The following is a 22998-nucleotide window of genomic DNA, read 5'->3' as shown; positions in this document are numbered from 1 at the left end:
TTCTAAATTATATACAAGATATCTAAGGGTGGCTTTGAAAAACAGTCCCCGGGCCGTCGGGGTTCCCTCGCCGTTATCTATTGCTTATTGATTCAGATCCAGGATAACACTTAGAGACGGATGCGTCCGGATGAGACACCGTGGAACAAAGGAAAGACCAAACCCCCAGTTTCCGTATGAAAACGCCGCGTGCACGAGCTCGTCCCGTGTGGAATGTACCGACCGTCGTCTCACGGGCCGGGGGCTCCTCCTCGCCGGCGCGGGGAGGGCCGGGCCCAGCGCGTGGGAAGCGCCGCGCGAGCCTCCGCGCGCCCCAACGCGCGGGAAAGTCCGACGCGCCCGGCTGTGAACGGACAGGATCCGAGTGAGATGGAAAATGGGGCGGAAAAGCCCTGATCCTTATGAAGGACGAGACTCAGTTGTTAAATTTTAAGGGGTACCCGATGGCTTTTTCCAGGCACTCTACCAAAGAGCCGGCGGACAGAAAATCCCTCTCCACTTCCACAAATTTGATGTAGATGGATTTGGGCGAGACGCCGGGCTCTACGACGCAGTTCTGAGATAAAAAGGCGTTGATCCCGACCCAATCTTTGCTGAAGGTTTTGGTGTTTGCCTGGAAGTGTAAAAACAGGCACTGCTGGAGAGTCCGGACCTCAGCGATGCCAAGGTAACAATAGATAATCCGGGCGGATTCCATATCCACCCGGAGGGAGGCCTGCGGAGAGGGGACCTCCAGCTCCCCTGGAGTCTCATTGCCGGGGTCAGGCGCCCGGTGCTCGGCCAGCGGGGAGGGGGGTTTCTCGTGGCACTCCTCGTATCCGATGGCGTACAGGCCAGGGCTTTTGGGGATCCCTCCCGGCAATAAATACTGCACCACGTTCCCCCCGGTGGGTTTGGAGTGAGCGATGGGAATCCAGTCGATCTCCATGTGCAGCTCCAAGCATCGGGCTTCGCTGATGGTGATCTCCAGGAATTTGTAGTAAACGTTTTTCCAGTTCATTTTCTGCACTCGGGTCATGATCACCCGGCCCTCCGGTTTTTCCGAGTTGAAGTATTCCCGGAGCCGCTTGCCGAGGGGGACCTGGGAGCTGATCTCTGCGTAGTGGTAACGGATATCCTCCTTCCAGCGGGTGTTGTACCCGATGCCAAAAATGGCCAGTTTGTTAGAAAGATGGAGCCTGGAGAAGTCCGTCCAGCTCTGAAACAGCTCCCACTTCAACTGGACTGACTCCAAGATTTGCATAATGTTCTGCATGACGTCACGCTTCCTGGAAATTAAGGAAGAGGGAGAGAAGGATAAAGGCGTCAGAGCTGGAAAACCATCCCGGCAAAAACACCGATCTTTGGAAAACATTAATCTCAATCGGCTTTCTCAGCTGATTTTTATGATTACTATTAATATTGCTGGGGGAGTTTATGGACTAAAACAACCCCCTGAGGGGTTTTGGGAATTTTTTTAATTAATCTTGGCAAAATCAAAACAAGCCCAACCCAAACTCCTCCCAACATCAAGGCAGCTCCAAGGAAACACGTGTCTGGCATTGCTGAATAAAACCACACCTAATTACTGGGTCATTCTTTCCATTGCCACGTGGTCCATGTGCTGCACCCCCAATTTACAACTGCCACTCCAAAGGCTTCCACCTCATTGTTATCCCAAAAGTAATGCCAGCAAACAGGACTACTAATTGTAAAAACCCCAATGGAAGCATCAAGCTGCTCCAAAGGGCTCAGTCCCAGTGCTGGGATGGAAACATGGCTCAAGTGACCAACACCCTGGAGTAGAAGATACATCCAGACACATTCTCGATCCTGTGGGATGAACAGTGGGAATTCCTCTGGATAGGCAATTAAAAAATCCCCATGCTCCCAAAGAGCTATTTGCACTCCCAGTAGTGAGGTTCCATGGAGTGGCTGACATTGGCAGAGAGCATCCATGGGCACCTGTGGTGAGCTGGAACAGCTTCCTCTGGGATGAATGAGACCATTAGGGTGTAATTAGCTGGCAGGGAGAACTCCTAATCTGAGGAGTTATTGTCCTATGACCAAAGGTGTAGGAAGATAATGCAACTTGTTTGCTATCGGAGAAGCCTCTCTTGGTCCAACAAACAGGACGTCCATGCAAGTCTCCTTCCTTTTATCCATTGTGCCACGTCTGGAAACCTGAACTGGGGGGTCACCACATTCCCAAGAGGACATTTGCTCCCCCCAAACCCCACCAGGAATACAAACTGCACCAGGCAACACTGCTTTTCTTCTGTGGGGCAGAAACGTCCCTCTGCCCTGGGAGTTCCTCAAGAATTTGCAGCACCAACCACGCCAGAAGATCCCTCGATAGACCTTAAAAGGTATTTTGGGAAGCACATTTCTACTGTGGCTGGCACATAACTGAGTTTCTAGAGAACAGAGGAGGGACAGGCTGGGCAAGCAGAGCTGTGTTTTGGCCAGAGGTTCTCAAAAATGCCTGTTCCATTGCCACCAAAATCCTGTTTCTTACTGCAAGTTATTCCTGAGGAATCAGTTCCACTGCCTGGCAGCAATGGAGTAGGAAATCCCGGGCAAGGAGAACACGTGTTCACCCCAAATCCACTTCCATTTACACACAGACACTGCAGCAACACTGATTCGAAGCTTCCCTGTTGCTTTGCCACCCTTGAAAAATGCCTTTTGGAGGTGCAAGTTCACCTTCTGGGCACAAGGGGACGGGACAGACAAGGGGACAGGGCAGTGCCAGAGCCCAGAGTGGTGTCTCACCGCCGGCACGCGTGCGCTCAATTCCCGATGGCAGCTGAGCTCCAGCTGCACACGGATTCCCATCCCAGGCAGAGCCAGGAGAGCGCGGCGTGGGCAGGTTTTCATTCAACAGCGGAGGAACAGAGCGAGGAACCGAAAGCAAAGCCCCCACCTTTATTAATTGCACTATAAATATTCAGTTTAGCTCGGCACAATCCGGAGCTGGAGCTCCGGTGCATTAGTCACTCCGACTGCTCCTGTGGGGAACAGGAGCCTTTCCATGAGAGGGGATCTCAGGCAGCAGAGAAGGGCTTTCCACAGGGAACTCACCATTTCCAGCACAGAGGAAAACAGGGAAAGAGGAATTTTAAGGAGTTTTGCCTTTCAGTTATAGCATCTCCTCCCTTATGCTGGGACCCAACAGCTTAGCTGAGCTTCACATTCCAGGCTCTATCCAGGACCTCCACACCAAGCAGAGGTATCATAAGCAGTAAGACTTATTTATTTATTTATTATTAAATTTTAATTGTCATTTGTTGAATTATCTTTAATTATTTATTTAATATGCATTTATGTATTTGTTTTATTCATACCGCTATTATTATTCACTTTTCATGACAAAAATGGAAGCAGACCAGAGGGTTTGCCCTGTCGTGTGTCTCAGGACAACCTCACTTGTCAGCTGCAGAAGGTGCCCTAGAGCTGGATTTTCTCCTGTCCTCAAACCAGCACCTCCCTGCTGGAGTCTGGGATCTGTGTTTCTTCCTCCTTGGAAGTTTCTGCAATCCAAATGAGGAAAAGACTGGAGACGAGAGCTGGGGCAAGTTTGTTCCAAGGCGCTGTTCCCAAACCAAGCAGACTTCAAAGGAGTCAGAACAGCTGCTTTCAGTGAAGTTCCACGAGCTTTTCATCCTCCCAACGCACACAGTGAATCAAACTGCTCCTCAAATCAACTCAAAACAGTGGAACAGTCTCGAAGTAGCATTTCACTTTTCAAAACAGTTTATTTGGAGGCAGCAGAGGGCCAAGGGGAGGCAATGGCAGAGCAACTGCAGGGAAGGAGCATCTTGATGGAGCATGGGATGTGGACATGGGTTACCTACTGCCCTTTGCTTCCTACACTGCCGAAAATAAGGTGACGCTGGAAAGATGGGAAGTCCTCACATGTCACAGACTCATAAAACAGTTTGGGCTGGAAAGGACCTTAAAGATCATCTCATTCCAAATCCCTGTCATAGGCAGGGACACCTTCCACTAGCCCAGGTTGCTCCAAGCCCCGTCCAACCTGACCTTGGACACTTCCAGGGATGGGGCAGCCACAGCTTCTCTGGGCAACCTGTGCCAGGGCCTCCCCACCCTCCCAGAGAACCATTTCTTCCCAATATCCCATCCAAGCCTGCCCATTTCCCCTTGTCCTGTCCCTCCATCCCTTGTCCCCAGTTCCTCTCCAGCTCTCCTGGAGCCCCTTCAGGCACTGGAAGGGGCTCCAAGGTCTCCCCAGAGCTCTCTCTTCTCCAGGCTGGGAGTGTTCACCCAGAGGTTACTGGGAGACCTTAGAGCCCCTTCCAGTGCCTGAAGGGGCTCCAGGAGAGCTGGAGAGGGACTTGGGATAAGGGCCTGGAGGGACAGGACACAGGGAATGGCTTCCCACTGACAGAGGGCAGGGTTAGATGGGATATTGGGAAGAAATTCTCCCTGGTGAGGGTGGGGAGGCCCTGGCACAGGTTGCCCAGAGAAGCTGTGGCTGCCCCTGGATCCCTGGAAGTGTCCAAGACCAGGTTGGACGGGGTTTGGAGCAACCTGGGCTAGTGGAAGGTGTCCCTATCCACGGCTGGGGGGTGGAATTAGATGAACTTTAAGGTCCCTTCCAACCCAAACCATGCTGGGATTCTGATTCCCCATGTCCAAAAGCACAGCACAAGGTTCATCAGATAATTTGAACAATTTTATGGAGATTATCTCTGCTGAAAATCTGCACTTGACCAAGACTGCAGATGAACCAAAGTCCCCCAGCTTTGAACTAAGTTATCTACATTTTAAAATGTGCACAAAGAGGTAAAAAGTTAGGCAACTATTTATTTTCTGTGGTTTTTAGATACAAATCTATTTTTTGAAGATAACAAACAAATATTCATCTTATCTTTGTATCAGCCCTACTACTCCTGACTGCTTTTAACCTACAAAGTCAGAGTCTAGAAGTTCCTTCCCCTCACAGACAAGAGGAAAATCAGCTTTCAGCAAATCTGTGGGTTGGAAGATGCTTTGAGCTTCCACTGAGCACGTAGGACTGTCACACTCCACAAAATGCCCCAGAGTTCAGAGACTCCAGTGCATTTTAGGGGGAATTTGGGGGGAAAAATTACCATAAAACTCTGAAAGGTCTAATTTACCAAAATCTAATCCAGCTGTCCACGTACAAAACTTGGAAGAGAAGTTTCAAGTAGTCCAAGTCTTCACCTCAGAAAATTCAGGATTATTTTGCTATGCAGCTCCCTAAAAGCAAAATTATTCCAGAACAGCACCAAGAAACTGTTCAACAACAACATTTATACTGAAAAACATTATTCTTCTCCAGGTTGTCCCGGAGTTGCTAAGCTGAATTTGCTCCACGTGAAGAAAAAAGTCACCTTTGGGCACGTGAAAATCCACCTGAAGAGAGAAGTTTGATGAAGCTATGGCACTACAATGAAAGCTCCTTGTTAATGATCTTTATTATTTTCTTTTTAAATTATTTTATTTTTATTCATATTTTAACGCTGGGGGGTTTCTTCCGGGTTTTGGAGGATTTTTTTTCGTTGAGTTACAGCACAAAGTCTGTGTTGTGTGAGTCACCAGGGACACTCAGCTGCTGTTCCCAGTGCTGGTGACCTCCTACGCTACAGGAGCTCGTTTTCCACCATGGAAAAGCCCGGACTGACTCCAGATGACTACAAGTCATCTTGGTGGGGGAGCTCATGTGTGGAACACGCCCTGAAGGGTCTGTGAGCCCGGCTGCTGTGGCTCACTACCCCCACAGATGGATCCACAGCCACCCCGTGGGTTTTACAACCCTGAAGGTTGGCAGAAAGCAGCCCTGGAAGGAGTAAATCCAGCACAATTCCTTTCATTTTTGGGAATGCTCCGTGTTATTGTTGGCGAGGGAGATCCGCGTGCTCAAAGCACTCAGAACGCTCCAGTGTTTGTTACATTAAACCCAGCCAAAAGGTTACAAATAAGGCCTGGAAAGTTATAAAAATGAAAATAAAAGGCTCCCAAGCTTTGGCAGGCCTTCCCACCAAGGAAGGGAGCTTTTCTTGTGGATTTTATCCGTGGTTTAAGTCCTTGCATCCATGCAGTAAGCCTCGTTTCGTGTGCTGAACGGCAAAGCCAAGGAGAAACAGAGTTGCAAAGCTTTTCAGCTGTTCTGAGGTAACGGGAATAATGCATAAAGCAGATTCAACTGTATGAATAGTCTTGCACAATGTATTTATAATTATAATCAGAAGTTTCAAATATCCTCCCCTCCTGCACAACGTCCCCAGGGAAACACATTCCAGGGTAAAACATTCATAAACTACTTACTGCGCGTCTTCTGAAGACTCCTGTTTTATCTTTAATGTTCTTTTTGTGGTAGGCATTTCATCTGAAAGGTAAAATTCCAACACATAATTATATTTTAAATAATGCACTTAGGGCTTTTTTTTTTTTCCAGGGGCTGAAATTAAATAAAAAACAAATCAGAGTTGCTTCCTAAGCCAGGCAGTCTGCTGGAGTTCTGCACGAGACAGTTTCAGTTCCTAAACCCTCTGTAACTGATTTGTTTTTTCTTTAACTTGGAAGGGATGCTGTCAGTTAAGATCTGAATCTCTCCCTGCAAGTGCAAAACCTTTCAAGGACAAGGCTCCAACCCCTGCTGTTAAATCACAAAATCGCAAACTGCATTGTTTAAAGAAATAGGAAAAAAAAAATAGGAAAAAGAAAGAAAAAAGGCAATTCTGCTTCCAATGGCACAGCTGAAGACAGGCAGCAGCAGAACTGCATCTGTGTTGCATTCAGATGCTGCGTGCCAAGTGCTTTGCTCACAGCTTCTGAGCACGAAGGACATCGTCAGCCCCGGTGCACGCAAACGGCCCCGAGCGGTGACAAACCAGGAGATCCCGCTTTGACTCACCAAAACAAGCCAAGCCAGACAGAATTAGCCGTCATTTACATACGTTTTGTAACGATTTCTTCTCCCCACCCTTTCTCTCCCACATATTTCTGATTTTTCAATCCCCCAGGGAAGAAGTCTGAGGCACCGGAATGCACTCAACAGCCAACTTGAAAATTTTAATGTTAAACTGTGATTTAAGGTTCTTTCAAAGCATCCTGACTCACCAGTCCCTTAAACACAGATGTGAACACATACCCGACTGCATCTCCTCTCCCTCTTTCATCCTACAAATGGGGGGAAAAAAGCCTTTTATCTAATTCACCTTCTTCACTTGCAACTCCATTGAATTTGATCAACTTAAAGTTTCCTGTGCTCAGGCAAGGGAGGAACACACACACATAAGAGCAGTGGCTCAAGAGGGAAAAATAAGCCTAAAGAAAGCCACTTCTTCCCAGAACTGCTCAGACTGGTGTGCATTTTCCATTGGGAATGTGGCACCTCGCTCTGTTTAACAAAGTTCAGTAACCCACAAGCAACAACTAAACCTCCAAATTAATTAATAGATTGATTCTTATGCAGAGACAGTAATAATTCAGGCAAGAAAAGCATGTGGAAGAGTTTGGTTTAGGTCTCAATTTTCAAGTGTGAGCTTGCTTGCTATTTTTGTATTTAAAAAAGGCCACATGCCTGGATATAAACATGTTTAGTTTCAACATATCAGGGTATAGAGGAAGGAACAACACTTTTTTATAGTTGTTGGTGTCACCAGCAGCAGGTTGAAGCCCTATTCACAATTTAAGCAGATGGTGTTTGAATGATAACACTCAGGTACCACTGAAAGGGAATTTTACTTCCCTTGAAGGGAAGTAAAACTGAGAGCAGAAGGAGAGACAGGGAAGGTGTCACCTCCTCCATCATTTCTGGCCACACAGCCCTTCTTTCCTCCTGCCAGGCTCTTCAAACTCCAGTCCTGACCCTAAAATGCTTCAAGAACCACATGTTGCTTTTGACTGACCGGGGGATTTCTGCCCCTTTTCTCCCCAGGGATGTGTTTGGCACCCTGAGGACATCACACACAAGAGATGAAAGCCTGGTACTGAGACACGTTTGTGTGAGACAGGCATGAGTACAGGTAAAATCCAAGGCTGGAGATGTGCCAGGATGGGATTTCTTACCCAATTCCTGCTCGCCGGTCTGGTAGCAGTGAAGGTCCTGACTGTGGTTTCCCCAGTCCTCCTGGGAATACTCCTCCATCGTGCTGCCATCCGACTCCAGCTCCTGGTACAAGCCGCTGCTGTTGATGAGGACGGGCTGGCAGGGCTGGGAGTCCCATCCTCCCTGCCCAAACACCTGCTCCAGCTGCTCAAACGTGTAGCTGCTTTTCCTCTTCCCCACGCCGTGCTCCTTCACGCGGCTGTAGCACCTGCGGAGGGTCTGAGACAGAGAAAAGCAGGTTAAGCCACGGGGTGCTGGGCTGGACGACCACATAGGCACCTGCAGACAGTCCCAGGGCTGCCAGGCAGAGTTTAGGGCTTGGGGGTTATTTCTGCTGGTCATATTTGCCCCACGCTCATGAGGAACGCTCCCAAATTAATCTACACCCACCAGGAAGCATCGTTATGGACCCGACGTTCCCGCTTGGCATTAATGTCACTACAACAGAGGACAAGTTGTGTAGCAGCTACGGGTTCCTTGGGTTTAACTTGGCTGATTTATTCTCTTTCCCACTTATTAAAAAAAAAAAAAAATAAAATCCCCAGATCTGCTATGGGCGCAGGGAAAAAAAAATAAAATAAATCAAAATAACAGGAGCCCCCCAGTCAGAGACACCAACCAGCCAGGAAAAGGCACACCTACTACAAGGAGGAGAAAGCAGAGCTGGTGTTGTGCCCACAGCTTGGAGAGGAGTAAGCAGGGAGGAGAGAGAAAGGAAAGAGAAAGATTTCCCCCAAAGCAAAGACAGTCCAACCTTCCTTACTCTGGTAAGAAGACACAAGGTACAAAATGGATATGCCTCAGCTTTTCAGCTAGAGAAATATATATTACTTACACATTTTTGCATTCCTTACTAACTCACTCTGTCTCTTGTGAAGCTGCTGAAATTTAAAAGAGGTCAAATCAATAATGCTCCCAATTCCCAGACTTCCATATCAAGCATTAAGTAAGAAACAGCACTGAGGTGGCTTGGCCTGAGCAGCCTCTCAAACAGTGCTGGGGCCAAACCTCCCACACAGATGCAAAGGGTTCATCTAAATTGGTGATCCCTTTGACATCCCAAACCAACAGCTGAGCTGCTCCACAAGTTCCATCCACCTTTTCCCCCCTGATCCAGAGCAACATACAACTATTTGGGGGTAAAAAACCTAAAGCTTAATACACAAGGTCTCGATGTGGTTTTAATTCTAATACTGCTCTACTTTTGAAAGGCTCCAGGTTTGTTGGAACTTGATGGCTTTTGGATTGGTAAAGTGCTAGAAAACATTATTTTTTTAAAATTAAATGTATTAGATTGTTGGGGTTCTAACCTGAATGGCAAAGCTGCCCCTAGAATTCAAGAGAGGCAATAATTTGGGAAGAGCTAGTACTGTTGCTTTCTGGAGGAGGACTGTAACAGACACATCATTACAAAAACCACTAGTTTTATTCCCCAAAAAGGAACTTTTACGACTCCAGAAAGCTGGAACCTACCTAATGCTCCTCATATGCTGGTTTAACAGCATCAGCAGGAAAGGGATACATTTCTAACCAGTTTCCTCCTGAGATTCAGAGCCCTGGGAGCAGAAGCAAAACTGCTAAGCAGCAAGTCAGTATTACCCTGCTGTTTTAAACAAAAACACACAGAATTAACACAAAATAGAAAACAACCCATATAAACACACAGGCAGCAACAGGCACCAGTGGTTTACAGTGGTTTAAGGTGGAACCCTTCCCACTTTTGCCTTTGCTACCTCAGGATAAACAGACAGATCCTCTTTGGATGGACACCAGCACATTTTAAGCTTCTGTCTGTGAGCTGGGGAGAAAACAACCGGCTACAGCAACCTGGAACCAAACCCTGGCCTTGAAACCTGTCAGCACCCACTAGGTGTAAAGTGGTTCCCTCAGGCTGCAGGTACAGCTACATTTGCTTGCTAAAATTCAAGTTTCCTCACTCCAGTTTCTCTCCTTTCAGCTCAAATCTCACCAAGTGATATCTCAAACTGCCCGAGCGATAACAGCAAACTCTTGTTTCACTCACAGACTCTTTCTAAAATCCACCCCAAGTCAGATCTTTTTAAAAATACATTTCCCAAATCCCAGTTCTTGCGTCTGCCCTGGCTTATCCACCAGAGTTAAACATGTATTTAGAGCCTCTAGTTGAATTTATTAGCAGCCTCTAAGCGACACAAACTGTCTCCTAAACATCCCTACTCCTGGCCAAGCCCTCTGGGAACGCTCGACACCCACAGCCACTCTATTTTCACACTCTATTTTCAGCCTGTGCTTCCAACACCGATGGGGCTATGGAGGATCTCACACTGGGTTGTAGCCCAGTAGTAATTAATTATTTCAGTCAGGCTGCAGACTGGCTTATTTTACTACGAAAACAATTTAGCAGCAAGTCAATGAAGACTAGTGGAATAACTAAAGGGAGCAAAGCAGAAAGGAGGGACAAAACTAAATGAGCAATAGTGTCACTGCTCATTATTCCTGCAGGTCAAGAGTACTTTTGGGGATACTGCCTAGATGGTCACCTGGGTGTGTTACCCCTGCTTCTGCCAGGAGATAACAAAAAATTTGAGGGAGATAATCTCAAATTTGGGGCTTTTCAAAGCACCAAAAGGCCTGTGGCCAAGCAGCTGGTGGCTCCTTGGTCTTGTCTGCTGGAGAATCGAGATTCCTGATAACTCTTTCTTCTTGGAGATTCTTCCCAGTGTCTCCAATGGGCAGTCCCTACTAGTTTTTATGATGTTCCCTCCCGATACCACAGGTCAGCCTCGTTTCACATAAGCCCCACAGTCTTCTCTTCTTCAGAGACTCTGGTAAGACCTAAATAATTGCTCAGACTTCAGGAAACCTGGAGAGTTTTTAGCCCTTAACCTTTCTCCCACCAGGTTATTCTGATCTCCAAGATCTAGGATCTGTTTTTTTCTTACGCACCTCCTCTACTCCTCCTGGTGTCCAGCTCAACTCCTGCTCCGTGGTTCCTAAAGTGCACATACACACATTGATACAGATACACAAGAAACCAGGAAATGTAGGACAAGTAACTGAAAACAGACCTGATCACTGCCCAGTGACTGCCCAGACTGGAAGAGATCGAGGCTTTTGCTTATTGTTCTGCAACACTGCCTGCAACACGAAGACAGATTATCCCCACTTAATTTATAATTAAGAAAACCAAAGGAGGAGACAGTCACAAAGCTCAATGTGGATTTTCTCACCATTTCTAACTCACGAGTCCTCATCTCTACGAGTGAAGCCACCGGAGAACCTGGACCTCTGCAGGAACTGCAGGATGAGGATCAGAGAAGCCTTAGGGAGTGACTTTAGGAAGGCTGATATCACAGTCCTCCCTCCAGCAAAAAATGAGGGAGAACCACACCACAGCGAGCTTTTTATACATAACCTAAAGTGGTCTAACACAAGGAACTCCAGATCCCTGAGCTGAGACATATTCTTACTCAGGGAGACACCACAGGCTCTGCAGAGCATTTTGGTGGCCTGTGTCTGTGTCCACAGTCATCTCTTTAAGCTGAATTACAGCAGCCTAAAGGGGTCCCTATGGCCCTGAGCACTGCTCAGCAAAACACTCAGCTCCAAAGATGCTCTTTTACTTAATGGGAGAGAGGAGCTCTCAGCTCTATATCCCAAAAGAAGAACAGCAGTATCAAACAGCTCCCTCCCTCATCATGCCAGGATACTCACAGGTAACATGAGATGAAACTACACTGGGACAAAAGAAATGGCTTTTGAAGCCTGGAGTGGTTGTAGGGGACAGTGAAAGGTCTTGAAGTCTCCATTCCTGAGTTCCCAGGAGCAGAAGGAAACAGAACTGGTGACAGCAGTCTGACAGCTCCAGCTCAAGAGCTTTTAGATTAAAAGCTGTGTGGAAGGCAGGAGAACACAAGGCTTACACTGGGTATCACCACAAGAAGCCCTGTTCGTGTGGTTTATCAAAAATAAAAGGAGAACAGCAGCACCCCAAACACAGCACTGCAAAATGCAGCTGGACAGCCTCGACACATCTCCAGCACGAGGAACCAAGCTGGAATGTTCCTCTGCAGAACACGAGAGCCCTGCACACACACACAGCCCCCTGAGAGCTCGGTGTGGGCCACAGGAGCTGCTGCAGCCTTGTCTGCAAAGGCTCCAGCCCCACAGCTGGCTGCACATCTGCCCCAGCACAGCACTGGGGTCACACCAGCTGTCACAGTGAACCATGCTCTGCACCACAGAGCGAGGCCTCAGCTGGATCCCCACATACCTGAACACACAGGGACTTCCTGAAGGATTTGGCTCTCGGACAGCAAAAGAAAAGTGACAGGAAAGAACCTTTTCCTGACATCCAGCCTAAATGGATGAGATGCCTGAGTAAGGTTCAACCTGCTCCTGGCAGAACCTGTTCAAACACTTACTTTGGAGCGATGAAGGTCACACCTGAGTAAGTTATCTTGCCTTTGGAAACAAGCTCATTCCTAAAATCAAACCTGAAGTTTCATGCATCCACTGTGATCAGGACAAGCATCTTTACACCACCCACAAAACCAGACTTTTATGGAAAACCTAAAACTGCAGCAGCCTGGATCAAAAGAGGTCTGAGATGTACTCAAGAGGTCACATCTGTGCAAGCCACGAGAGACCATAGACTCAAATCCTTGCTCCATCCTCCTCCAAACGAATGGAGTGAGGCCACAAGCCCGTCCAGAAGAGGAAGAGCAGCACAAACCATTCCAGAGGTGAGAGGGAAAATGCTCCTCTCCAAAACAAGCTTCAGTCAAGTGGCTGAAAACATCAACATGGGCAGCACCACAGGGGAGACACTTCATGTAGTTCAGAAGGCTAAAACCCTGCCATCCCACACGGTCCTAGCAGTGTGTTGTGCCCATCCTGGCGCTCAGGGTCTCTAGAGGAAGGTCCATGCCACTTCAGCTGTGCTGTTACCAGGGGAGAGCAATCTCTAAATCCACAGGAAGAGCTGGAAGTGAAATACCAAAGAGGGCTTGAACCCCAGCGTTCACCAGGCCCAGTGGTCAAGGGTTGGTATCAGGTGAGACCACAGCAGTCCAGAAAGCATCATCTGCTTGGCCCCAAATTATACACTCAGTAGGAGGGAGGTTCTGCTGCTGTGCCAGTGCTTGAAGCTGTGTGCAAAAATCAGGAGGATTTTTAACACCTTTCCAAGTCCTCCATAGTCAAACAGCACAACAGGAAAAACTGTGTGTGCCCAATCTAAGATTTAATGTTCAAGAATCTCAAAATTGAGACTTAATGCTCAAGCTTAGCAAATTTGTCCTTCTGCAACAATTTCCTGACCATCAACTGTTTCTGTCTCAACAAGATAAATCCACCAGCTCGCTCCCAGTTTCCTCAGGGAATCATTCTGCACCCATGGAACGAGCAGTGGATGACCCAGGTGTACCAGAATGACCAGACCAGACTATTACAGACACACAACATGGCTACACAAGCCACTAGATTGTAAAGACACTCGTCCTGCCCGTGCAATTCCAGCCAGATTCTTACGGGCACAACAGTGCTCCGCAAATATCCCAACTGAGGAGAGCGGGTCCAAGAGGGTTTGCTACAGGTGATGCTCATCTCCCTGAGATCCTCCTCTGTCACAGCCCCACAAAGGAGTAAAACAACTAAATCTGCTCTTTGTCACTGGAGAGTTTATTTTTCCTGGCTATAAATGTCAACAGAAAGTTGCTCCCATCTATGGGGGTCTGTGAGATCCTCCAGCGAGAAGCTGGGCTGTGGGAAAGGATTCAAGGGATTATAAGAAACAACCCAGCCTGGAAAACATAGTGCATCTGCACCTAAGCCAAGGAAAGAACCAAAGGTAACTTAAACATCTGCACGTGCTGTAGCCCAGGGAGCTACTGGGACAGGGACTGAGATAAACTCAAGATGAAGACAGACCACGTTCACAAGAAATAGAATCATAGAATGAGCTGGGTTGGAAGGGACCTTAAAGCTCATCTCATTCCAAATCCCTGCCATGGGATCCACTACACCAGGTTGCTCCAAGCCCCGTCCAACCTGGCCTTGGACATTTCCAGGGATGGGGCAGCCACAGCTTCTCTGGGCAACCTGTGCCAGGGCCTCACCAGGGAGAGTTTTGTCTTAATATACAATCTGACCCTACTGCTGACACTGTGGAGCCATTCCCCCTTGTCCTATCACTATATGCCCTTGTAAAAAGTCCCTTTCCATCTTTCTTGTAGGCTCAAATCAAAGGCAAAGCTGCTTTGAAGGTGGATGGTTGGCTGGTTGCTACGAAACGCACCAATGCTCCACCAGTTGAGATCTTTAAATTAAAAGACAGCAGCTCCACTCAACCCTATTGGACCCAAGGATGGGATTCTGGGTGAAATCCAACCTCCTGTAAGGTGCAGCAGGTCATACTAGATCACAGCAAGTGCTGCTTCCAAGACAGCCTCTTTAAAGCAGCTTTTCCTGCCTTAAAAACGACTTCATGCAAGATTTACAAACAGACAGTTTACCTCGTAAAGCAGCTAAAACCACAGCCCTGTTACAAATAAGCCCTGCCATCACCCCTCCACAGGCTGCTTAAAGCAAGAAACACCAACAGCTGACAGCCAGGTGTAATTTTTCATTCCTTCCCCAGCATTCACGTGTAATTTTCCATCCCTTCCTGTTCCATGTGGGTTCGTAGCAGTCCCAGCTCCTCTTTGTTCCTACGTTCTTCCCGAGCGCTGCACCGGCCTCTTCAAGGGACAGAAAATCCAACAACAGGGCAAGTGGGATCTGCAGCAAGACTTGGGAATTCCTGCAGCTGGCAGTTAAGATGTTGGAGCTGCTTCTCTTTGAATCAATGGCTTGGCATCGACTCTGGGAAAGGCAAAATAAAAGCAGAACTCGCATTTCCGCAGGAGCTGAAGAAAAACGACGTGTTGAAAATGCCCCCGAATTAGTTTTAATGGCAACTTTTAAGGAGGGATTTGTCTTTGCTCAGGAAAGGTTCTCCAGCTGTGCCCACAGCCAGAGGACTTCCAGCCCTGAAACACTTTTCCATCTCAGCTAAGCAAAGTGCCATCAGGAGGGTGAGTCTTTGATTCCGTGAGGATGGGAGCAACAGAAGCAGAAAACCTTCCATGGGTTTAAAAAATGCCTAAAATCCGGTTCTGAAAAAACATCCCATTATTTCAAGAACACTCCTTTAAAACAAAACAAGTCCTTATTGCCTGAAAACGCCCCTTGTGCAGCTCCAACTGCACCACCCGAGCTCACCTGAGCTCATTTTCTCAGAGTTAAGCTCCCAGCAAACCTCCTGCTGCCTGTGCCCGGCTGAAACAGCACCAGGATCCTGGGCACAGGATCCTGGCAAGGATGGGAAGGGTTTGGCCAAATACTCCATCACCTGCCTGAAAACCCTGGCACAAAGGTCAAACCTGAAAACTACAGGGCTCTCCACGAGCTGCTGTGGGGAGGTGATGAGCTTCAGGATAGACAAACCAGGGTAAATCCTCGCTCAGGAACACAGGGAATAGGAGGAGGGCTGGATGAAAAGCATGTGTGAAAGGCTCCTCAACATGAGCTCCGTGTCACTGGGACAGTCAGAGCATGCTACTGAACAGGCAAGGATTAAGGATAAGGTGTGACACGAACTGTGGTGCACAGGACAGCTTTTCTGGGAATGCAACAGGCAGAAATCAAGATGTTTCACTTCTCCTGCGGCTCCTGATTGCTGAGCTCACCAAGCCACCGACCTCAGAGCCACCAAGTCGCACTCAAGGTCTCTTTCTGAAGGAAAAGCTGCTGGAATGGTTACATGTGAATCCCTAAATTTGAAACAGACCCTTCCAGAGCAGCTCCAACCCAACAACAGCCTCGTTCCAGCGGCTGATGTGCAGAAAAACACATGCAGATGGTGAGGGATGGGTGAAAATCTGCAGTGGGACCTTCCTGCTCACCCTGTTTGAATTAGGAGGGAACACATCCACGCCATACAACTGGAACACTCTCTGCTTCTAAGCTGACTTGTTCCTTTCCAGCTAAACTTGCTCCTCAAGACTTGGCTGTGGCCAGGGAAGGCAGGTATCCCAAAGGAACCCAGTGTCAAGCCCTTACCTAAAATGCATTTATGATATCAGCTGAACAGGGTATGTCTGAAGCACCATTTACATTTATAATCCAGCAGCAAAGCCCCTCCCTGACGGGCATTAAGTATCCCATAAAATCACGGAAACACAGAACATTATGGATAAGGAAGGGATGGAACATGGATAACTCCCAGCCAGGCATCACAGTATTGAAGGAGAGCCCACCCTGATGTACTGTGGTCTACAAACATCCAACAGGTCTGCCAAGAGCTGCTCCTGGTGATAAACATCACCCTGTGCCCTTTCACTGCTGTTTAATTCGTGGTTTCTTTCAAGCTGGAACATTTCAGGAGTAAGGACTTGTTCAAGCCTCACTTTTGAAGGGAACAGGGGAGAATCCTCGGCTGCAAGGAGCTCCAACTGCTGGGATTCACCCAAACACCTGCTCCAGCCACAAGGCACCCACAAACAGCTCCATCCAACAGCGTCCTCCCAACCCAAACAGCTGGTTCTGGGCTGTCCTAACAAAGAGACATCTCCTCACAGCCTGCTCAGCATCCCCCTGAGCATTAATGCTGTGACCAAAACTGGAGCAGGGGTCTGTCAACTCCCACCACAGCCCAAAACCGTCAGGCAAAGCCAAACCACCCCAGGGAACTCTTCCATCACACACTGACAAAACAAACACCTTGAAAACCGCCAGGAAAACGAGGCACTCTGAGACAGTCTGTGGTGCAGCAACATTCCTCTCCAAAAATATTTGGTTGTGTTGGAGGGAAATAGATCCCTGAGCAGCAAATCCATGGACATGAGGAAACACACTGAGAAACCAAAGCTTCAGGAGGAAGGGGGTTTGAGCACCTACTTCCAGGGACAGGCTGTTCTAAACAACAGGGGGAATCTCTCATTCCCAGGCATTCCTGATGCTGTAGCACCCCTTATTCCACGTATTTTGCAAACCAAAGGCAGCCTGGGTGTATGCATCTGGAGAGGCCCAGCCCAGCTGGGCTGGCACAGGTGTATTTAAGGGATGGGAAAAGGAAGGAAGAAACAAGGGACTCCACTGAGCCCCAGCAATAAAAACGTTACTTTTTCAATCCACTGGTATTTTTAGGTGGCTGCAGGGGGATCCCGGGTCAGGAAAGGGGAAATAAAAGCCAGAGGGAGCTCAGAGAGTTTAATTCACCCTCCTAAACATCATCCATGTTTACAAACTCAAACCCTCCCCACAGTGATTCCCACCCCATCCACGACCCCCTTCTCTGTAAAAGCAGGATGTGGCTGCTCCCAAACCAGGCACCAAACCCAGCCCCTCTTTCCCCAGGGAATGATGGAACTGGAAAGATCCCTCTGTGAAACACAGCCCAGGGGGCTGTTCATCAATTACTCAAGGGGTCTGTGAAGACTCAGCACTCTCCAGGAGAGCTGGGGAAGCCTTTGGTCCCTGCAAAGCAACTCCAAAGCAAAGCAGGGACCAGAGCCCGAGCCACCCCTCCTGACTGGGGGAACTGGGAGCTCCTTTTTCTCCGGGGGGCCTCAGGGAGCAGCCAGTGCCAGCCCCTCACGGACAGAAGATGCTGGGGAACACGTGAGGGGACAGAGTCAACCACGGTGCCCACCATGATCAGGGCCAAAGGAGGCGACCCAGGGCTGCCCCATAAAACCAGGGGAAGGGTCCTATTGGGGTTGTCCCCATGAGCAGGGACAGGAATGACTGGGACACTGTATCCACTCATGAGAGGGGAATCCTGCCACAGCCCACCCATGCCAGAGGAACTGAGGGGCAGAACCCAGTGCCCGGGTCCCAAGGGTGCTGCTGGAGGCTGTGGGTGCAAGGGGTGAACCCAGGGGATGTGACATCCAGCAGATGGGAAGTGGCACCCAGGAGATGGGATGTGGCACCCAGGAGATGCCAGCCAGGAACTGCAGGGAGCCAGGCAGCTGAGGCAGGGAATGTGGTGCCCTGCACCCAGGGCAAGGGCTGGGCTGAGCCCTGGGGACACCCATGCCAGGCCCAGAGGATGCTCAGGAAAACTGCAGCACGGAGAGACCCCAAAAAGCTGAGCCCTGGGGACACGGTGCCTCCAAACCCAGGGCGAGAGGATGCCCACAGCCAGCACCAAAGGATGCTGCGGGAGAGATCCCAGGACACAGTGCTCCACACTCAGGGCCAAGGGCTGGGCTGAGCCCTGGGGACACGGTGCCCCACACCAGGGCCAAAGGATGCTCAGGAAAACCCCTCTGCCAGGGGAGCCCCTGAGGGACGATCCCTCGGCGGGGTGACCCCAGAGCTCACCCACCCGCGGGGGGGCCGAGCCCAGGGACGCGCGGCCCGCCCCCCCCTCCCGGGCCGCGCCCCCCCGGGGTACCTTGATGCGCTCCCGGCACTGGGACGGGGTGCGCTCGTAGCCCAGCTCGGCCAGGGCGCGGGAGACGCGCTCGTACATGGCGGGCCCGGGCGCTTTGCTGCCGAACACGGTGCCCGCGCCCTCCAGCTGCTGGTACCGCGCCTCCACCAGCCGCTCGTTGCCCCACACGGCGATCAGCGCGTTGGTCTCCGCCGGCGTCCAGGACATCCCGCGGCAGGCGGCGGCTGCGGCGGCGGCGGCGGCGCCGCCCGGCGAGAAGGAAACGGAGGGCGAGGCCCCGCCGCGGGCGCCCAGCGCGGCCCCGCCGGCCGCCGGCCCCGCGCCCAGGGGGGAGGCGCCGCTGGGCGTGGAGGGGTCGGACAGGCTGGGGTTGCCGTCGCTGAGCGCGCCCGGCGAGCCCGGGGACAGCACCTCCATCTTGGGGATGCGGAGCGGCGGCTCGGTCGGCGGGAGCTGCGAGGAGCCGCAGGGCGCCGCCATGATGGGGGTGCGCACCGAGCGGGCGGAAGTGACGCCCCGCCCGGGGGGCGGGGCTTCCGGCAGCGCAGGGCCGAGGGCGTGGCCAGAGCAGAGAAGGGGCGTGTCCGCGGGGCGGGAGGCGGGGCTGTAATAGGGGGCGTGGTCGTGGAAATAGGGGAGGGGAGTGGGGGCGTGGTTTGTTGTGGGCGTGGTGGATGGGGTGTGGTATGGATGGGCGGGGCCTGATTGGCAGTGGGCGGGGTTGCGCGATGGGCGGGGCCACGCGAGTGGGCGCGTACGTGATGGGCGTGATCACATGTGTAGGCGTGGCCTAACTGTAGGCGTGGTCTCATGTGTGGGCGTGGCCTGGTCCCCACCCGGGTAGGGACCCCAGAGACCCCCAACGACTGGGACCCCAAAAGCCTTCCCTACAATGCCTGGGGCTGAGCACACCCAGATGTAGGGCTGAACGTCCCAAATGTGGGGCCGAACATCCCAAATCTGGGGCTGAGCACCCTCCAGTCCAGTGGCTGAACATCCCAAATGCGCGGCTGAGCATTCCCGTCGTACCGGAGCTGACTTCCCTCTCCCGGGCTGAGTATCCCCGAATTCTGCAGCTGAGCAGCCACAAAAGTGGGGGCTGAGCAGCCCCAAATTCTAGGTCTGAGCATCAACACACCCCCCTCGCCGGTCTGGGCACCCCTTAACCCCGGGGTCGAGCACCCCTGAAGTGTGGCGGCTGAGCATCCCGAAGAACTGCGGCTCCCCCCGTTTTCAGGGGGGCAGGGACCCCTCTTCCCCCACAGCTTGCTGCCCCCGGTCTCGGTGCCCCCGCAGCCCCGGGACCTCAATTAACGGCGGCCGTGATTGATGAGCCGAGGGGCAGCTCGCGGAGGGAGGGGGACACACCCCAGCTGCGCCCCAACTCTTCGTTATGCCAAGACTAACGAGCGTCGGGGAGATTCGACCTCCCCAGACCCCCCCAAAAGCTCCCATCATCCAAGGGGGGTGGTTAAGAGGGGTCCTTAGGGATCCCCGCCTGGGCTGGTTAATTAAACGCTTTAATTAGGGCCGTGTTGGTTAAACAAATGGGGTGGGGGTGGGGGCGGCAGGACTTGGAGGGGGGACGTCCCCCTGCCTCTGCCTGTCCCTGTCCCTGCCCGTCTCTGCCCGCAGCGCGGCGCGGAGCGATCAGGACTGTAATTATCCCCCTCTAATTAGCGGGATTAGGGGCTGGCGGCGGCGCGAGGCTGCGGGGGGGGGTGTGGGGGGAGCATTGACCCCCCCACACACACCCCGAGCGGGCGGGGGGCGTGGGGCCGGCGGGCTCTTTGTCACCGGCTGCTGTCCCCAGGGAGCGTCCGCAGGAGAGACCCCCAATGCCGGCATGTCCGCACAGGGGTGTCCCCACCGCTGGGGTGTCCCTGCTGCCACCACAACCCCAAGGCGTTGTCGCTGCTGCCAGCGTGTCTCCAAAGTACTGTACCCACCGTCACCACTGTGCCACGTACCCGCTGCTGGTGTGTCCCCAAAGGGACGTCCCAAATGTCAGCCCCCCATCGCGTCCCCAAAAGGATACGTCTGCTGCCACCATGTCCCGAAAGGGATGTCCCCAAGGGGATGTCCCTGCTGTCACCTCGTCCCCAAAGGTTTGCACCCACTGCCACTCCTGTGGAGTGTCCCCAAAGTGTCACCGCTGCCACTGTGTCCCCAAAGGGATGTATCCCCACTGCCACCCCTGTGGCACGTCCCCAAAGGGATGTCTCCGCTGCCAGCCCTGCTGTGTGTCCCCAGGGTTCTGCACCCACCACCGGCCGTGCCAAAAGGGTCCCCAAAGTGTCCCCAAAACAGGGTCCCCAGGGGGGTGTTCCCACTGCTGAGGTGTCCCCCAGATTGCCACACTCTCTGTCAGCGCCCCCGCTCACCCCCATCCCCGAGCCCCGCCGAGCTGACCAGACCACAGTTAGAGGCCTGGGGGGGGGGTGGGTGGGACGGATGCAAATGAGGGTGGCGGTTAATTAGGGCCTGAACACCCATTAGGGCCCTGGAGCAGCTGATTGCGATGCGGCCCCGCGTCCCGGCAGCGCCATTTGACCGCGGGCTAATGGCGTGGGGGGCGTGCAGGGGGGGCCCCCTCACCCCACCCCGCATCACATCACCTCTGCAGTCATTCCTGCAGAGAGCTGGGCCCGTTCTCAGCCCGCCCGCAGCAGCACGTCCAGCAGCGGGGCTCATCCCTGCGATGAGCTGTGCCTGTGCTCAGCTCAGACTCATCCCTGCGATGAGCTGTGCCTGTGCTCAGCTCAGTCTCATCCCTACCATGAGCTGTGCCTGCGCTCAGCTCAGACTCATCCCTGCGATGAGCTGTGCCTGCGCTCAGCTCAGACTCATCCCTGCGATGAGCTGTGCCTGTGCTCAGCCGAGGTTCATTCCTGCCATGAGCTGTGCCTGTGCTCAGGCAAGGCTCATTCCTGTAGAGAGCTGGGCCCGTGCTCAGCCCGCCCACAGCAGCACATCCAGCAGTGGGGCTCATCCCTGCGATGAGCTGTGCCTGTGCTCAGCTCAGACTCATCCCTGCGATGAGCTGTGCCTGTGCTCAGCTCAGACTCATCCCTGCGATGAGCTGTGCCTGTGCTCAGCTCAGGCTCAGCCCTGCCATGAGCTGTGGCAGTTCTCAGCCAGGATCGCCCCATGCGATGAGTTGTGGATGTTCTCAGCTGGGGCTCTCCTGTGAGATGAATTGTGGGTGTTCTCAGCCAGGATCACCAATGCGATGAGTTGTGGGTGTTCTCAGCTGAGACTTAACTGTGCAACGAATTGTGTCTGTTCTCAGCCAAGACTGCCTCGTGCAATGAGTTGCGGTCGTTCTCAGCCAAGACTCACCTGTGTAACGAGTTACGGGCGTTCTCAACCAGGGCTCATCCATGAAATGGTTTGTAGGCGTTCTCAGTCAGGGCTCACCCATGCAATGAGTTGTGGCCGTTCTCAGCTCCCCGGGGGACGCACGGACGGCAGGACAAGGAACTTGGGGCAGCAGTGGGGAAACACCCCCAGGTCCCCAACACTCCCCCACCACCTTGTTCCAGTCAACCTTCCAATTCAATAGAGATAATTAAAACTCCGCCAAAAAGCCGAGCGGACGGGTCGTTAGAGCCGGAGCAGTGTGCTCTGCAATTTACTGACCTGCTCGTAATTAACCTCCTGCCGCCAAAATGCGCTGCTGAAAAGAAGCATAAACTTATTAATGGCGACGGTGGCTAATTAAAGCCAAAGCTGCAATTATCCTGAGACGTGGCCGTGGGCAGGAAACTGATGAAAGGCGAGAAAAGACGCTCGATGCAATATTCGGGAGGACGCGGGGATGCCGAGCGAGGCAGCGCCCTGCTGCCGTGCGCCGGTGCCCATCAGCATCCTGAGCGCCTGCATCCCGATCCAGCTGCCCTGCCCGCTGCACAAAGGGGACCCAGGCGGGCTGATTCGGCGCGGGGGCTACCGGCACGCCCCCCTCTTTGTCTCCCTTTCAAAGCCAATATCCCGACCCCAGATGGGTTAATACATAATGCAGACAAGCAAGTAATTGCCTGCCTTTGTGAGGCCGTCAGCGCTGGGTCCCCGGCCCTCTGATCCCCCATTAGCGGCCATGCAAACAAGCCTTCCACCCAATTAAGCCCAGCTTTGATAGAGCCTTTCCCAATGATGTGGCGGTCCCAAACTAGCGATTCGCACATGAGCCACTACCTGTTAAACCCGGAGCCGGCTTCCTTCGGGGATGAGCATCCCTCGCCTCTCGCCGTGACCCAGCTGCCGAGCTCTGCCCGGCTTCCCCTGGCCCTGAAGGGAGGCTCGGCTGATAAATGATCTCGACAAACTCTATATTAAAGAGGTGGAAATGGGATGTTAATATACCCCAAGCCGCTCATCTCGAGAATACACGGGCTCCAGCTTCCCGAAGATGCCGGTAATGAGGCGGGCTGGGATGCCCGCGAGGAGACCTCGACCCACTGGCCTCCTGCGCCTGCCAGGTGTGGAGGACAGA

At 51.9% G+C, this 22998-nt stretch overlaps 1 protein-coding gene across 6 annotated transcripts; it reads right to left on the bottom strand.

The window, feature by feature from the left end:
• Nucleotides 1–303: 303 nt before the first annotated feature.
• Nucleotides 304–18983, bottom strand: MSANTD2 (Myb/SANT DNA binding domain containing 2). Of its 6 annotated transcripts, none has more exons than XM_032709706.1 (7): nucleotides 11128–12160; nucleotides 11006–11052; nucleotides 9554–9636; nucleotides 8916–8961; nucleotides 8041–8299; nucleotides 6295–6355; nucleotides 304–1268 (listed from the first exon to the last, which is right to left on the bottom strand). In XM_032709706.1, exons 4-7 carry the CDS (start codon nucleotides 8925–8927, stop codon nucleotides 416–418), a joined length of 1185 nt encoding a protein of 394 aa, XP_032565597.1. In that variant the 5' UTR covers nucleotides 8928–8961; nucleotides 9554–9636; nucleotides 11006–11052; nucleotides 11128–12160; the 3' UTR covers nucleotides 304–415. The 6 variants fall into 6 exon arrangements, with proteins under 6 accessions (XP_032565597.1, XP_032565596.1, XP_032565598.1 ...); XM_032709705.1 differs by having other exon boundaries at nucleotides 11006–11197; nucleotides 11290–12160; XM_032709707.1 differs by having other exon boundaries at nucleotides 9554–9683; nucleotides 11128–11144.
• Nucleotides 18984–22998: the final 4015 nt, after the last annotated feature.

This window comes from Chiroxiphia lanceolata, chromosome 23 (genome assembly GCF_009829145.1).
Source record: "Chiroxiphia lanceolata isolate bChiLan1 chromosome 23, bChiLan1.pri, whole genome shotgun sequence".
NCBI classification, from domain to species: domain Eukaryota; kingdom Metazoa; phylum Chordata; class Aves; order Passeriformes; family Pipridae; genus Chiroxiphia; species Chiroxiphia lanceolata.
The sequence above is the reverse complement of the archived record's forward strand: the minus strand, read 5'-3'. Positions and strand labels throughout refer to the sequence as shown.

Coding starts and splice junctions, on each gene's coding strand:
- MSANTD2 (XM_032709704.1), bottom strand. CDS start 18,983: ATGGCGGCGCCCTGCGGCTCCTCGCAGCTCCCGCCGACCGAGCCGCCG. Junction 8,300..18,503: donor AGTGCCGGGAGCGCATCAAG/GTACCCCGGGGG, acceptor TCTCTGTCTCAG/ACCCTCCGCAGGTGCTACAG. Junction 6,356..8,040: donor GACCGGCGAGCAGGAATTGG/GTAAGAAATCCC, acceptor TTTACCTTTCAG/ATGAAATGCCTACCACAAAA.